The 16,854-nt window shown below is 38.2% G+C and overlaps 1 protein-coding gene and 1 pseudogene across 1 annotated transcript; both read left to right on the forward strand.

The window, feature by feature from the left end:
* Positions 1–948: 948 nt before the first annotated feature.
* Positions 949–16,831, forward strand: slc6a16a (solute carrier family 6 member 16a). The gene is made up of 12 exons (XM_055035286.1): positions 949–1,248; positions 6,285–6,504; positions 6,636–6,793; positions 8,954–9,080; positions 9,156–9,331; positions 9,452–9,562; positions 9,656–9,897; positions 10,005–10,185; positions 11,181–11,382; positions 12,064–12,223; positions 12,347–12,509; positions 13,612–16,831. The coding sequence occupies exons 1-12, from the start codon at positions 1,246–1,248 to the stop codon at positions 13,963–13,965; spliced, it is 2,097 nt and encodes a 698-aa protein (XP_054891261.1). The 5' UTR covers positions 949–1,245; the 3' UTR covers positions 13,966–16,831.
* On the forward strand, positions 4,375–4,555 carry LOC129363945 (U2 spliceosomal RNA; annotated as a pseudogene).
* Positions 16,832–16,854: the final 23 nt, after the last annotated feature.

Genomic DNA, 16,854 nt, shown 5'->3' on the forward strand with positions numbered 1-16,854 from the left:
AAATAATTTCCAATTGGACATTCTTTACAGGTGATTTATTATGCTTCCTTGAACAGGGAGGCTATCAAAACAAGTTTATTACATGTTTTGCACAAAATTGTTCTTAGATAATGAGACTTTAGTCAACTCAGTTTGGACTATTTTGACCTCCTTGCAGAATTAACTGTTTTGTGACCACTTGTTTCTTTAAATCCAAATAAGCTGCTGCTGGCCCAATGTTTTCTCTGACACCTAAAAATGACTGCAAACAGGTGTGCAATTACGCAAGAGTACATCTTTGAAAAGCAAAAGTAGAGCCTCCTGCACAAACAACAACAATGTAGCAAGTGGTTTCTGACTGGTAAGTCAATAACAAAAGCCTCAATTTCTCTTCCAGCAGCCATTGTAAAGCACATCCCACATGAAAACATGCCTGTAACTCAGCTTGTGTTGCCAGGGAGCGGGCTGAGTTCTGCTGGGGTTGCTATGCCTGTTGATTTGTGACGTCACATTCCAGAGGTTGTTGAAATGGGCAAATTTTCAGATACCAAAATTTAAAAAATGTAATTTTTTTTTTAATCCACTAACTTATTGTCAAAAAATGGCAGGGTGGGGTTTTATAAGTACTAGTGTTGTTTGTTTTAGAAACAACAGGAGCACAAAATCGTGCAAAACGTGAAATTTTCAAACAGGTTTTGAATCCCCATTAAAGAATATGGATTAAAAATGGAATGCTTTCTCAAAAAAGTAGCTTCCGTTTATTGTTAGTTGCAATACTCGTTATGTTTATTCAAAATATTTATTTTATAATCAAACATTTTTAATGCATTCATGTAAATCACACGTCTATTAAGATGCCAACACGCCTGTCAGGGAGTCTTGGTCCCTTTAATTCATGCAGCTGAGCAGCAGCAGCAGCAGCAGGAGTCTCTCCTCTGCAGCGTCGTCCTGCCCCGCTGCTCCGTTTTTGGGACGGGCTCCTCATTGGCCCAGCTGTCGGAGCCGCTCCTCCGCTTCTTCTTACGGGTTGAGTCGACAGTTTGTTCCAGCTCACAAAAGTGCCTCTGAAATTCCCCAAAGCTGCGCGGTGGAAAGTTTTCCCCCAAGCCAATAAATTATACGTGTTACCCAGACAAAGCGTGAAGCCAGAACACAGAGAAGACTCGGGGGAAGCTTTGTGAGAAGAAGAGCAGAGAAGTCAACACCAGCAGCGGGACTCCTGGAAACTCCACTCCACTAGGGGACCGTGCACTCTCTCTCTCTCACATGGTATGTCCACAACACAGCGTTGTTTTTTTGCCTTCACTCACTACAAACGCGACTTTAATGTCCTGCCTCTCTCTGCACACAACTCCCGGCCCCAGCTTTCCAAAGCAAAATGTCATCGTTGCTCTCATAATTTACAGTTATCTAACTTTTCCATCAGTTAAGCTGCAGGAGTTGCTTTAACTCTGCGGGTTGCCTCCCTATAGATAAAAGTTTCTGTGCATTTCATGCAAACTGTCCCAAGTGCCAAAATGTTTTTTCGCCATGTTTAAAAACGCAGCTGTCTGCAGCTGCAGACAAGTCAAGCTGTGTCTTAGTTTTCTGTTAATCCAGAGCCTATTTTGCACTGTTTCTGTCTATACACTGCACCGTTAATGGTTAATATAATTAAATTACTTACATAACGCCCTGCATATTGACTTGATTGTGAATACTCTGAAATTCACAGGGTAACATATGTTACTAAAACTTCATTTGTATCATTTTTAATTAAATACAATTTTTTTTTATTATTTATGGTTATATGTGCAGCAGCCGAAGGTATCTTCTACCAGCAATGATGTAAAATATAGGTGGGAGTGGTATGTGTGTGTGTGTGTGTGTGTGTGCATTCATGATTGACATCTGTGTTATGCAATGTTCAGGGAAAGAGTATCTTATGTATATGCAGTATACATGCTGTATACACTGTTGATTTAACACATACAAGAACTTTTTCCAAGGAATTGCTTATACAAAGTTTGTGCCTCACGCTTCAATCAGTCAACAATATATTGTTTACAATGTAGTTTTTATTCTGCACTTGTAAAATAGATATTTTTTTACATTTGTTTTGTGTGCTAAGATAATTTTCGCTGACATTGCAGATTTGCACGTTGATCTCATGGCGGCTGACTTAAAAGTAGCACCTGGCAGAATTACTTATGCTGCACAAACCCTTTCAGCTTGTCATGTTAACTCTACAGATGTAAAGGTATTTTATTTTGATTTTTACCTTAAAGATCAACACAAATAAACCATTTTGGGAAATAAAAATATGAAAGTGCCAGCTAAGAGAGCCTTTAGAAGTCCCTGGTTGTTGATAAATTGAAGTTTGAGGTCACAACATGACAAAACATAAAAACGTTCAAAAGTTAGGAAGCGTTCTTCCAGGTGATGCATATCAAGGGCTTTATAGAAGACCTTGATATTTCCATGCTACAGCTATTCCTACCATGAAAAGACAAAAAATCTGAATATCTTAAGCTGACCTTAACCTTGAGGATCCACAAGTGGCACAACCCCCAGCACCTAGTTTGTGTGTAGGTCTATTTATGAGTGTAGGTCTTTGTAAAGTTCATGTTTATTTACTGTGTAAATTTAGGGAAGTGTGGGTCGTGAGGATAGAGACTAATGTTCACAAAGCTGCTTTTCTTGTCATTGTCGTATTGATGCTTAAGAGAACCGTCCCAAAACAATCCAGTTCTTAGTGATAGGAAGGTTTTTACTGCTTGAGTTCTGCAGGTTGGATTAGGCTCAGAGTTGTGGTCACCTGTTTTCTACCTAAACCCACAGAAAGCTCCCACTTCAGCAGAAACAGAAATATACCAGCGCTCTTTGTGAAAGCTTGTGCGACTGCGGGCGTGGGATGGGTGTGTAGGGGGAAACAGACCCTTGGGAAAAGTGTAATTTAGGGTTAGCCAACTATAGGAAAGAGAAAAGAAATATGCTCTAGTTGTTTTACATTACAGTCACAGTATAGGATTGCAGGTTTTGAGGTTTGTTGAGTTCGAACTGGTCGTTTAGTTTTAAAACTGAACCAGGTATCATCATCATTTGCATTAACTTAGCTCAACACTTTATTATATTTTTCAATTACCAGTTTGTCTGAATTATTTTTACTATCAGAATCACAAATTTGTATTTTTGAACATCTATATGAAATGATAAAAACATGAGTACTGGTTCAAATTAGGGGTGCACCGATTTCAGTCTTCTGGCCGATCATCAATTACCGATCTTAACCTGCCGATTCTGATTTTTGTCGATACCAATTTTTTTTCGTCTAAAATGTTGCACAATATAGCAGGAAAGTTGTTGAGTTGATAAAAGTGCAGTTATAACTTGGTGGGGCCGGTCTGTCACTCAAACCTTTCTCCACAGAGAGCAAAAGAGGATAGTGGTTGATTCTTAGATATTTGCCAAGCTAGATACGATCGGTGGATAAGATGAGCTTCATATGTAAAGATCATCAATCTTCCAAAATTAAAGAAATCGGCACCATAAATTGGTGCACACCTAGCTCAAATAAAACCTTATCTCAGTTTTATTTTGCTCTAACTCTAATAAATGTAACTAACTATTGGAACTACAATAACCTTCTAATTTGTACAGAATTACATCTTGAATCCTAATTTTTAGGTCCCAGGATTATGAGTTTTAAGTTTCGATAATAATCAACCGCAGCTTTTCTTCCACTTTTTTTCCAGCTTCTCCTACGTCGTGGCCTTCTCGTGCACCTCAGCACCACCCACAGTCCCAACCAATGCAAAGCCAACACCTCCCAACAGACTTTCTCCTCCTGATCCCACTCAGTGAATGGCTGCTCTTAGCCTGCCGTCCCCACCTCTCTACTCGTATACGCATATTTTTGTCACAGTCTCACTCTCTTCTGCCTGTGTGTATTTATTTCTGAACACACCTGCCCTATCTGGCTGTGTTTCTTCAACAGGCTTTCTGGGTCAGACGCCTCTCGTAATTTTCCATTCTGACTCGTTGATACTGACAAAGGGGGCTTGTAAACCATCTGGCTCAGAAGTCCCAAAGCCTGCTTGAGTCGTGTTAATCCGTTTTGGACCAGGCCGGCTCATATGAGCTGACTGGAGCTGCGGACGTCCAGCAGGGAGATTCAGCCGCTCATAAGTGAGCTGCTGCATGTGATATTATTTATGTTTAATAAGGCTTTAAAGCTGACTTTGAGGTTTGAGCCTGTTTGTAGTTTAAATCTACTAAATTTTAGGTAGTAGGGTTTTTTTTTTTGCTCCTTTTTTAAAGTTTTGACTAAATTTCATTGGTGTGGTTTGATAAAAAAAAAACACACACAACAATGACTGTTGTGTTTAAGCACAGTAGAGTAAAACAACTGTCTGGACTGTGTATAGGGATCATTTCTAAATATGGCAATGTCTCTGTTCTTATCAGTTTAATGTCTGATAAAGATGCTGCATATTAAATTGATTCATGGAAGAGGGAGATGGAACAGGGCTTATCACTCCATCCACTCCACACATCAACCTGGAACTGCAATACTTCCAGGATCGGTGCATCCTTCCTGTTCATGCATAATGATGTATTAATGTTGGATGATGAAGAAACGACGTACCGTTCCAGGAAAAACGATTAGCCACAGTGGACATGCTAACTAGACTAAGCATTCAACGTACGTTGTGGTGAATCAGCTGTAACTGGGGAAGGCTGGGAGCAGCTCATACATGAGAGTGATTTACAGCGCTAAAGCCCTCCCCTTGATTGTCATTGGCTGTTCCTAATAGAGCAGTGAATTTGCTCAGATAACAGCAGAACCATAAGATAAGGCAGAGGAGCTTGATTTGTGTCAGATTTCCCGTCTATTTGGACTGAAATAGATTTTACAATAACTTTTGCCCCCAAAGTGAAACCAGCCTGCACTGTGCAAACTTAATATTTGGCTTTTAAGATTGATATTTAATTAATTTTTAAAAAATTTATAAAGTCCCTTGAGATAAAATCTATTCTTTGAAAGATTCTTGGCAAAGAGGCATCTCAGTGTACAGAATATAAAACGATAATTCAAAAGTAGATGTTTGTCATCAGTCATGTGGTGCATGAACCTTGTGATACATGTTGTGTCAGAGAAAATCTGACTGAGTGAAATTAGATGTTTCAATTCTTTCACATTAAGTTGATAAACCATAGAGACGTTTTATTGTACATAAACACCATGCAGCCCTACATATACGCTGCTAAAAAGTCTTTGTAAAAGCAGCTCTTAATCAAAAGCATTTCAGTCTTTCATTCTTCAAGGTTAAAATGTTTCTTCTCTCTGTTTTGTTTTTGCTGCCTCTAGTAGCTGTACCTTAAACTGAGCTTTCCAGGAATGCAGAGTTTCAGAACCACCTCCTCTATAAGTTCACTGAAAAGCTCCAATATTGTATTTGGAGGTTTCAAACTTTTTCTTGGCACGTTTCTCACACAAGTCAAATATGAGGTGTATGTTTAGGGTCGCGGACTTTGACACCTACAGCCATCGATGTTATCTTGAGCTAAATTTACCAGGTTGATCAGGTTTGGACCAGTTGGCACATCTACTGATGATGTATTTCTTTACAGTGGATGGATCTGATTCATTTCTGAATAACCTTGGAGATCTTTACAAAATTTTTGGACATCAACATTAAGTGAAGGAACACAGCTGACAAAAAATTAAATATCAAAGGTTAAAGGTGCCGGTTTGTCAGAACAGATTAATAAGAGGCTCTTAATGTGTAACACATGGCTTAAATGTTATGTTATTGAAAATTAAATGATGGTCATCTTTCATTTAGCTCATCCCAGTTTATCATATTCTTTGATCGCTGTGGAAAATTCTCAATTTTTTTAACAGCCCCACCTTTAATTGAGTAAAAATACTGGGCTTCAATTCAAATTTGGATCCTTGTCCAGTTTTGGCAGTTGTTGCTCTAATTGTAAATATATGACGGTTTAGATAGGAAGCATTTTTCTGCAACTACTTCTTGACTTGAGAAAATCAGCATTTATCTGTCCTACCTGGACAGATAAATGCATCCCTAACATCACTGGTTAGGGATGCACCTGTGAAAATACCGGATGAATGAATGTCCACAACTTAAAGAGTGGATTCTTCTTCATTTTTCAATGTGAGTTGATGCTACTGCAAGAAATGACTAAGTTTTTTCAAGGCTTTTTCAACTTCTTCGTCTGGAAACCCAATACATGTATTTGACCTGAACTGGATTGATATCCTTTAGATTTATCACTCTGCTTCCTTTGTTTTTGATTAGATGGAGAAGCCTGCTCTGGGTTCCAGTGAGGAGAGAACCTGGCTGGGAGAGAGCCAGTCTGAGGTCCAGCTTGCAACCACTCCTGACCCAACAGAGCCAAATGATGACGATCGACCGGCCTGGGATTCTAAAATCCAGTATGTGTTGGCTCAGGTGGGCTTCAGCGTGGGCTTGGGGAACGTCTGGAGGTTTCCGTACCTTTGCCACCAAAATGGAGGAGGTAACGACCTTTCAATAAAGAAAGTACTCTGGAGTTAAACATAGAAAACCTTTAAGACATTTAAACATTTAATCTTGTTGTTAAATAAAAAGGAAACAGTCATTTCATCTTTTTTCTTTCAATTCTTCCAGGGGCCTTTATGCTTTTGTATGTTTTTCTTTTACTGATTGTGGGAGTCCCCCTGTTTTTCATGGAGCTGGCAGCTGGCCAAAGTATTCGACAGGGAAGCATTGGCGTATGGAAGCACATCTCTCCGAAGCTGGTGGGGATCGGCTACTCCAGCTGTGTGGTGAGTGTTGCTCCTTTAGGTTGAGGCATGTAAAAGTCACGTGGAAGCTAGAAAATCCTGTTTACTGTACTCGCTGTTTGCATGTGTTAGTTGAAAGATTATTGATCGGTGATAATAATATTTAAAGGAATCAGACCGAGTTCGGTCTGATTAAATAAACTGTATATCCTGTGTCTTCTGCTGATTAGCCTGTGGTGTTTCTTTTGTCCCAAGGTCTTTGAACTAACTCTCTTTTGATCAGTGGAGGTAGTGTGTATATACTTAGAGATGGTGGTGATTTCATTTCATGCTGTAACTTGAGAGCAGAGCAGATCGCTGTAGCTTTTTTGCTGTCAGACTGTTGTGTAACACTTTCCTATGGAGACAAGACAAGGCTACCTCACAGCCCAAAGAGAATACATAGTATGTCAAAGGAGTTATTGTTTTTTATAGAAATCAATTCTTTTTCTTTGCTTTCTATCTCATTTTCAATCCAGTAAATTGCATTTGCTATGTGTCTTAACAAAGACATACAATTTCACCTGACTTTAAGGTTCCCCTATTTAATTTGGAATATGTGGATTTGGAAACAATTACGTGTAAGCATTTAGGTGGAAGTGTCATAGTTTGGGATGCTTTGCTGCAGCAAGACCTGGTTACCTCCATAATGTGTATCAAATATTGAGGAAAATGGGAAGCTATCTGTTAAAATATGAAGAAGACCTGGATTCCACCGGAGAACCATGACCCCTAACATACCAATAAGTCCACCAAGGACAGACTGGGAGTCAAGGAATGGAAAGTTCTGATCAAAACCAAAACCAGAAAGTTGATCTCATTTAGATTTTATGGTTTTACCTCAGATGTTTTAAGAAAACCATCAAACATGTCACAATGGGTCTGCTTTACTCAGACTGGTGTTAGAAACTGGTTGATGGCAACATCAACCAGTAGCCATCAACACCAGTTCATGACTTCATCAGCACTTTCTATTTTAAGGGGGGTCATGTGTCTCTGAAGGCTGCTCTCACTGGCAGCAAAAAAGGTTTGAAGTCGCAGCGTTTTGACTAAAAATGTCTTTAATAATCACTTTTAGGCAGTTGGTTCATTTTATTTGACTACATTTTAGAATATCTTTGTAAATTTTATCAACTGATATATAAGACACAGAGGAATTTCTAGGGATTTGTACATCTTTAAGAAAAATCTGTTGAAATTAAGTTGCACTTTTTTAAACAACTTTGAGTATTTTTTTTCTATGTTTATTTTTAAATTAAACATCCTAATCCTAATTAATAAAAAAAGACCCCAATTAAAAAAGGTTTGTTCTAGCTAACCAATGAATGTATATGTAAAACATTGGTATTTTTCTGCAGGAAGCGCTTTGTTTTGAACGGATTTAAATGAAACAACTAATTCTCTGCTCCATTGATCTTAACACCAAAGTCAGTCATTAGTTCAGTTCATAGACTCGTAAACACATGGTGCAAAACTTTCCCACTTATCCGTCTATTTGTTCTTGTCGCTGACCTTTTCAAACATCACTCCAGGAGTGTCTGGCTCCAGGGAGAACAGCCTTTAGAGACACATGACCCCCCACCCAGCGCTGGAAACATAAAGCCATTCACTTTCTACCAGCAAGGAGGACAGAACCTCACTGGGACAATGTCCAGCAGCACAGCAGCTCAGTGAAATGCATTTATTCTTTTTGATTTGACTCATTGATCACAGGGTTTGTACATATTTCAGACTAGTTTCAGTTCATTTGTTTGCAGCCAAAAATAGTATAAGATATTTTTTTTTGCTTCCTTTACTGCAGGAATGAGGCTCTCTCATGTCTTTGTGACTAACAGTAGTGACTTTGGTGCAATGTATGCCTTCAAAGTGTGGTAAATGGGTAATTATAAAAAAAGGGCCAAATCAGAAAATCTATCCATAGCAGTCCATACTAAGTTGATTTGAAACATTGCTTCACCTCTTATGTTGCACCTGAATGATTGCTACAGCACTTAAACATTCATAATAGAGCATTCCCATAGATGCATCTGCTATTGAGTTACTAAAACAACAAAGTCTAAAGAAAGATTTTTAATTAACTTTTGTTTGAAAATAATGAAAAGTCCTTTTAGGACCACTTCATTCCTAACAGTCATAATATAAACCATTTTTCTTCTTCCTCAGGTTTGTTTTTATGTAGCTCTTTACTATAACGTCATCATTGCATGGAGTCTTTTCTACCTGGGAAATTCCTTCCAGTATCCTCTGCCATGGGAACAGTGCCCCATTGATGGAGGCACCAATGAAACAGGTACGAGCATAACAGAGAAGTTTAGTCAAACATGTCATGTAAGCACCTAAACTGTTGTCTGTCTTCAATGAACAGTAAAGGAATGTGCGAGTAGCTCTCCAACGCAGTATTTCTGGTTCAGGAAAGCGCTGCACATCACCAATTCGATAGAGGAATCTGGAGAGTTTAACCCCATCATGACGGGATGCTTGCTGGCTGCTTGGGCGATCGTGTCGCTGGCTATGATCAAGGGCATCAAGTCCTCTGCAAGGGTGAGAGAATACCAACCTCAACAATCCTTACATCATCACTAAGTGTGGATAAATTTGGATGCTTTGAGAGAAAAATTATGTTCTTGGAAATAAATCTTTCTATCTTTCTTCTCACCTTAGGTGATGTACTTTTCCTCAGTTTTTCCCTATCTGGTGCTCTTCATTTTCCTCATCAGAGGGATGTTATTGGATGGAGCCATAGATGGAATCACATATATGTTTTATCCCAAAGTAAGAAGGCCAGATATGTTTAGTTCTAGAAAATCTGTATTAAAAACCCTAATAGGGACGTTTTTTTTTTATGAGATCTGTAATATTTTGCAGCTTGAGATTTGGGGGAACGTACAGGTGTGGCGCCAGGCAGCTACACAGGTGTTTTTTGCATTGGGTCTGGGCTATGGCTCTGTCATCGCATATTCCTCCTACAATCCAGTCCACAACAACTGCCACAGGGATACCCTGATGGTCTCCAGCATCAACTTTATGACATCCGTACTGGCCTCACTGGTGGTTTTTGTGGTGCTGGGTTTCCGGGCCAAAACCATCGCCCTCCATTGTGTTGCTGAGTATGTATACCTAGGGGGTAATGTTTCAATCTCACTGTCAGAATTTTATTATCTTCTCATAAAAACCGCCTTCGTAACATTTGTTCCTTTATCTCAACGTCTTCCAGAAATCTTGGTGTGCTAAATCTCATGTCCTCTAATGGATCCAGCCAGGACTGGTGGCCTTGGTTCAACGTTACGGATCCGAGTTCTGTGTCTTTACCTGAATACAGACAGTGGTACCATGAGCACGGCTCCACTCTGGGTCCTCAGTTCACTGACTGCAATTTGGAGGAGGAGATGAACAAGGTAACACTCAGAATGAATAAACTCAACTCAGCATATCATGAACAAATAATAAATATACTGCCTTGAAAATTTCTCCATATAAGTGATGACAATAAAAAAAGACAGAGGAACTTGGTGTCAATTGTTGTGTTATGTAGTTTGACCTTATTATATAAATATAAACATATAGTATAAAATAATTAGTGAAAAATGAAATCAGGCAAAACACAAAAACCTTTCCAGTTTCGTTAAGCATTTTTAGAAGTACAAATTCACCCATTTACCAAAACGGTAACAATAACATTTATTATATCATTAAATTAAAAAATATATACTGATGGATGAACAAATCCATAAGTATGGGGATCGGAAAATTAAAATTAGAATAATTTTAATTATTCTAATTAAAATTTGAATAATTTTAATTTAATACTTTTTTTATTCATTAAAAAAAACCTTATGGATGAACAAATCAAAATCGGGAAATAAAATTGCTGCATAAAGTGAACCATGGCACACTTAACTGAGGTTTTGTCTTCTGAAATCATGAATGCTGTTACAACATGTATATTAAACGTCTTATATACCCGATTTTATAAAGAATTCACTTAAAATAACATATGAAATACACTAGTTGGTAGGTAAATGTGTGTACATAAAGTAACTCTTAGCAGTCGGTGATTCGTACAGTTTTCCTATCTTGGCTTGATGTAGATCAGATGTAATAATAGAAACACATAAATGTGCATTGAGTTAAAACAGTAAAGATAGAAAAAAAACTATTGTTCCCTTGGATGAGAAATAGGAGCCATAAGAACATGCTGCTTGCAGGAGGCTTGTGTTACTCAGACAAATATTATACGATATGCTTTTATAGAGACAGAGGACATCCTGCTATCTTCCAGTGTTTATGTTGTGTAAATAATCGAGAGTCAAACAAAGAGCTGCAGGAGGAATATTCAGTATAATGTGTACAGTTTCAGTCTCTCTGCAGTCTCTTCTTTGTGTGTGCGCAGGGCGTTGAGGGGACGGGCCTGGCATTCATAGCGTTCACTGAAGTCATGGCCCTCTTCCCGGCCAGCCCCTTCTGGTCCACGCTGTTTTTCCTGATGCTCCTCAACCTGGGCCTGAGCACCATGTTCGGGACCATGCAGGGAATCCTCACGCCTCTCATGGACAACTTTAAACTCCTGGGCCGCCATCGGACCCTTCTCACCGGTACTACAACACATCCTCAAAAAACTCAGTGTGCACTGTGGGATTATAATGAATTGTTGAACATTATTTAAAAATACAGGCCTTTCCAGCAAAATGTATGAGGTTCCAGTTGAACTTTTCCACATTTTATGCCATTATAACCACATACTTGATTTGTATTTTATTGGACTTTTACACTTTTGATTGTAAAGTAAAAAAATAAGATTATATATATATTTTTAGATGGAGAATACATTTTCAAGTCTTGTGTCTTATTGGTGCATAGTTTCTCTGTTTTAGACAGTGTTTAGTATGGTTGCATTCAAAGTGTTCAGCTTCATTATGACCAGGTACGTTACTTTTCTGTGACATCATCATCATATATATTTGGGGCAATTGAGAGTAAAGGAGGTTAAAAACAAATGCACTCTGGACTTTTCAGATTTTTATATGTGGAAAGTTATCACATATACATTGCATTTCTACCACGTTACACTTTATGCACTTTGTGTTTTAAATTTAATCTATGAAATAATTTATGTTGAGCTTTGTGGCTGTAATGTGACAAAATCTAAAAAGGTTGAATGATTGTGTATTTTCAACAGCAGTACATATAAACAATATAAGTGAATAAATATTGTATTAAATATTTTTCGCCATGCTGAAATAGCTGTCTTATTGTGTCTTTTTCCTGTTTATCAGTGTTCAGCTGTGCTTTGGGATTCATAATTGGATTATTGTTCACCCAGCGATCTGGCAATTATTTTGTGACGATGTTTGACGACTACTCTGCAACACTACCTCTTGTTATTGTTGTGATTTTCGAAACAATCAGTGTGGCATGGGTTTACGGCACAGATCGGTAAGAGACAGAAATTGCTTGCAAAAATACAAAAATAAAATCTTTGCCTAACTTTTTTATGACCATTTTTGCCTCACTTGAGCAAAAAATAGCATCTTTGTGAAATGTTTTCTATCTCTGCAGTTTCCTGGATGATATTGAACTCATGCTCAAGTGGCGCCCTCCAGTGGTGTACAAATATCTGTGGAAATACGTGTGTCTGCTGGCAATGGTTGGTCTCCTTGCTGCCAGTTTACTGCGAATGGTTTTCAAGGGACCCACGTACACTGCCTGGAATCAGACCGCAGTAAGACTTGCCTTTTCAGTCAGACAAATTACAAAAATATTTAAGGCTAAAGTTATATTTTATATGTCAGTCAAGTTCTATTCAAAATATAAAGAAATGAGAAACGTATCAGTAGTCAAGAGACGTTATTGAAGGCTTTCTCTGCATGCCCCTTTGAGTTTAGCTCATGGTGGGATTGTGACCTTTGACCTGACCTATGTAAAAGTGAAACCCAGGTCAGTCAGATTTAGACCTGGGAACAGATGTTTCCCCAGACCATTCGTTACATCACTTCATGGAAAATGTGTTAGAGCTGCATTATTTGGATATAAATGCATCGGAATTAAACATAATACTGTTCATTTGTTTTTTGAAACAAACTCAATATATTGTCTAAATTCAGTACATACAGAGAGATAGCTGACAGATTTTATTTATGTTATATTTCTAATATGAACACTGGATTCAGATAAAGTTGAAAATTACAAAGTTCTAAAAAAAGCAGATTGCAAAAGACAGAGTCTTCTATGTCTTCTATGAACTTCTATGTCAAACACATCTACAGCAATTTCAGTCAATACTTGCTTGGGTGGGTAGAAAATAGCATGTAGAAAATCAGCCTATGGCACTGCTGAGGTGTAATGGAAACCCAGGTTGCGTAATAGCGTCCTTCAGCTTGTCTGCACTGTAGAATCTCTCTTAAATCTTCCACACTTTTTTTCTTCTGCTCCATTAATATGTAGCCTCATGTAACTTACCCTCCTATTGGAGCTTGTTCGTAACTTTCTGCTCAACAACTGCCAACTCGACTGTTCTTGCTGTTATTGTGTTGAGACTATAACATAACATCTCTGTCTTGAACGACTGTTGTCTAATTTCCTGAAAAACTGAATGTTGTATTCTTCATAAGGTATGAGAAATAAAAGGAATAAGCACTTCAAATATGTCACTCTTTCTGTAGTAAATGTATAGAGGGATTCTACTTTTTGAATTATTAATAAATCAACTTTTAAATTTTTTTTGAAAGATTAAAATGAACTGTTCAATAAATGTAGAGCTTCACAAACTTTTTTTTTAGTGCTCTCTTCTTCGTCCTCTTGTGTAACAACGTTTGTCTTTGCAGGCCTCTGAGACGACTCTGGAGTACCCAGGCTGGGCCCTGGCTATGATCGTCATGCTCATCGTGTTCGCCAGCCTGCCTGTGCCCATCGGTTACATCCACTCCACGCTGAAAAACCGCTCCGCCCTCGACGTCCCCCCCCTGCAGGGCCCCGGCCCCGAGGTGCACCGCGAGCTGTACACCAAGTGCAACTCCACCGATCAGCTGGACTCCAACTCACATCCGGCCCCCTGTGAGGAAGACGGGGTTCGTCCCAGGACTTCCTTCCTGCCGGTGGGCAACGAGCAGTACCAGCTCCTTCCACAGCAGGAGGAGGAGGACGGGGAAGAAGAGGAGGAGGCAGATACTGGAGTGTGAGGGGGGATATTCAAGCTGATCAAATTTTGGACTGTGATGAGAAAAGGAGAGAGCAGTACAGACTAAAGTGAGAACAGTCCATTACAGTATATATTTTTCTGTCTGAATAATTATATGTTTTATATCTTTATTCAAACATTAGTGTCAATAAGCCAAAAACATTTTAAGTATTTAAGAAAGAAATCCAACTCCTCCTTGTGGTTCCCTACTCCACTTTTTGAACCACATTTAAACTGACTGAAGAGAAAGATGCAACTTCTTTTGACCTTCATAACTTCATGTGGGAGTCATAACTGAGCTGGTGGTCAATCAAGCCACCAGTCGGGAACGAGGAGTCTGTTTTTAGATAAATAAGGCATTAACTATATTTTGAGAAACTGAGATGTTTGCATGTCTGCATATGACAGTGGTTTTAGTGTGTCTGTGTGAAACTGCACAGGGATTTAACCGTTTTGACTTTTCTAATCAGTGTTTTCAGACTAGAGAGGCTGAAAGAATGAAGCTGCACATTTTAACATCTTGGCAGGAAAAAAGATCAAACTTTACTTTGAAAGTTTGGGGTTTACTCACCTTTTGCTTCAGGGAGGATTCCCCTCACCCTAGAGCAGGAGTTATTCCTACTACTGCTGAAATAATTCAAAATATTATTTGTATTATTATTATTAAAACAATGTATTCTAAATACTGTTGACTATTACAGTTGTGATTACATTTGTGATTTGTATTTATTGTTATTTTATTAAAATACACAGACATATTAGAAATACCTTATTACCACCCATTACCTTTATCTGTAGTGTTCAAGAATACATGCTCATTCTACAATTTCCCATTTTGTTGTTTAAAAGAGCAACAAACAGCTGAATTTATTTTTCCTCTAGGCCATACAGTGTGGTAGCATCCTTTCAGCCAGCTGATCAGTAGTGTGCAGCAGCAACATTCCAGCTCTGTCTCTGGCATCTGGTTAACAAAGACTTGAAATTGTAGTGACCCGAATGTCTTAGTGGTTGTGAAAGTAACTTTAAATCTTAAATATATTTTTGTCTAATTGTTGACAAATCACACAAAACACTTTTTTCAGTATTAGACATTTTCTGTTGAAATGAGATCTGGACTTTTTGCTGTCTATATGAAGTTGACGTGCGTTCCAGAGGAACGACTGTAACGCTCTTAGCTCAGCAGAACGATACGTTATCATCTGGGGAAATTATTTCATCATCAACAACATGAAATAACCCAACATTGTTGCAGAACAGTAACTGTGAGAAATGTGCTTGTTTTTTTCCAGTCTTTCTGTGTTTCGACACAGGATTTTAGTGGTTTGCTGGGCTTTGAGTGTTTTTCTTTTTTTGTCAAATGTTTTTGGTTATGAGGAAAATGTGAAATCTTATTGGTGTCGACAAATATTGAGATATTTGAACCTTCTGTCTCTCATTTCTTCTGTGGCTTTTCTGTTTTCAGTGCATGTTGCTGGAGCTTTCACTTTTGTCTTATTGGTCAGTCTGTATTTTTTTCTTATCCAGCCTTTCTAGATTGTTTGTCCAGCCAGTTTATAAAAACAAAAAAAAAACATTTTCCTTTCTATTGTTTCATCTCCTGTTTTCTGCAGACTCATTTGCATAATTAGACATATTCATGCATTTGTTTCAGAAATACAGATTGCAGGGGAACTCCATCATTTTTCTTCCATATTGAGTGATTTCGTTTGCTTTTTTGTTTGTTTTTTTTCTTGTAGCCTTGTTAGGAAAATGAATGTAACATTAGTAAACTGGTGATTTCATCTTTTTTACAAGGAATTGTTCTGCTGAGAAGTCTTTCTCTGAAAAAAGACAACCAGCAGCAATAGTTTTGTGTTTTTCTGTCAGATCAGGATGATTTGAGTGCTTCTCTTCTGAATGGGTTTGCTTTTGAAATAAAAAATAATAATGTGACAGTAAGACAGCAACTTTAGTTTAGCTTTGATTTTACCTGGTAAGATCACACAAGTTTCTACGTGTACAGTGGCGTTGTGCTCAAAAATGAAAGTGTTTCTGCACCACAATGTGCAGAAACAAATCAAATTCTCCCAGGGCCCTTAAATGTGAAAACAGATTCAAACAAATGACAAAGCTCATTTTTGTTCCACCTCAAGCTTCTTTGAAAAGTCACCATCTCCATCATCATTTCAAGAATTTGATATTGTAATTCATGCTTTTATTTATTCTACATCAATTCTTTGCACGCTGTTTGCAATCTTTGAGTTTGTGCTTGCAGGCTGCTCACATTGCAGCTGGATGTATTGTTAAATACAAGAAACTTTTGTTACGTCTGGTTTAGAAAAGACTTCCAGCCTTTTCCACTCACAAAAAGCCAGAGATCTGTGACTTTCAGGTGAAAATTTTTGAGAAATGAAAAAGTTCACGTCACAGTGATGTTACACCATGAAAGTGTTCCGTTTTAGGAGAAAACTAAATATGATTTCCTCCTCTCTAGCAGTGTAATGAAACAAAAGTCAGTGAAAGTGGTGGATATTCCACAATGAAAAATGCCAATGTCTCAAAACGTTTCATGTGCCCAATGAGCATCGATTACAGCTTGACAACAGCACCTCTTGCTGCTCTTCAGCAAACGTGTTGTGTACAAATGGTCAGTGTGATGGGCAGCCTTCAGGTCACGAGCCTCCTGGGGCCTCAGATCTTCCTATATGTTTTCTGTGGTTTAGATTATAGCAAGTTATTATAAAAAAAATATATTATAATAACGGTAACATTGTACAGATGTACATGTGTATTCAAAACTGACTTAATTCACCTTATGTGTAAATTATTCCAAACTATGTATACATATAAAAAAGCAACTTATTCAGTTTTATAAGCAGGTGAATAAAAGCGGGGGAAACACATCTGCGTT

Source organism: Poeciliopsis prolifica, unplaced genomic scaffold (assembly GCF_027474105.1).
Source record: "Poeciliopsis prolifica strain line A6 unplaced genomic scaffold, Auburn_PproV2 SCAFFOLD010, whole genome shotgun sequence".
NCBI classification, from domain to species: domain Eukaryota; kingdom Metazoa; phylum Chordata; class Actinopteri; order Cyprinodontiformes; family Poeciliidae; genus Poeciliopsis; species Poeciliopsis prolifica.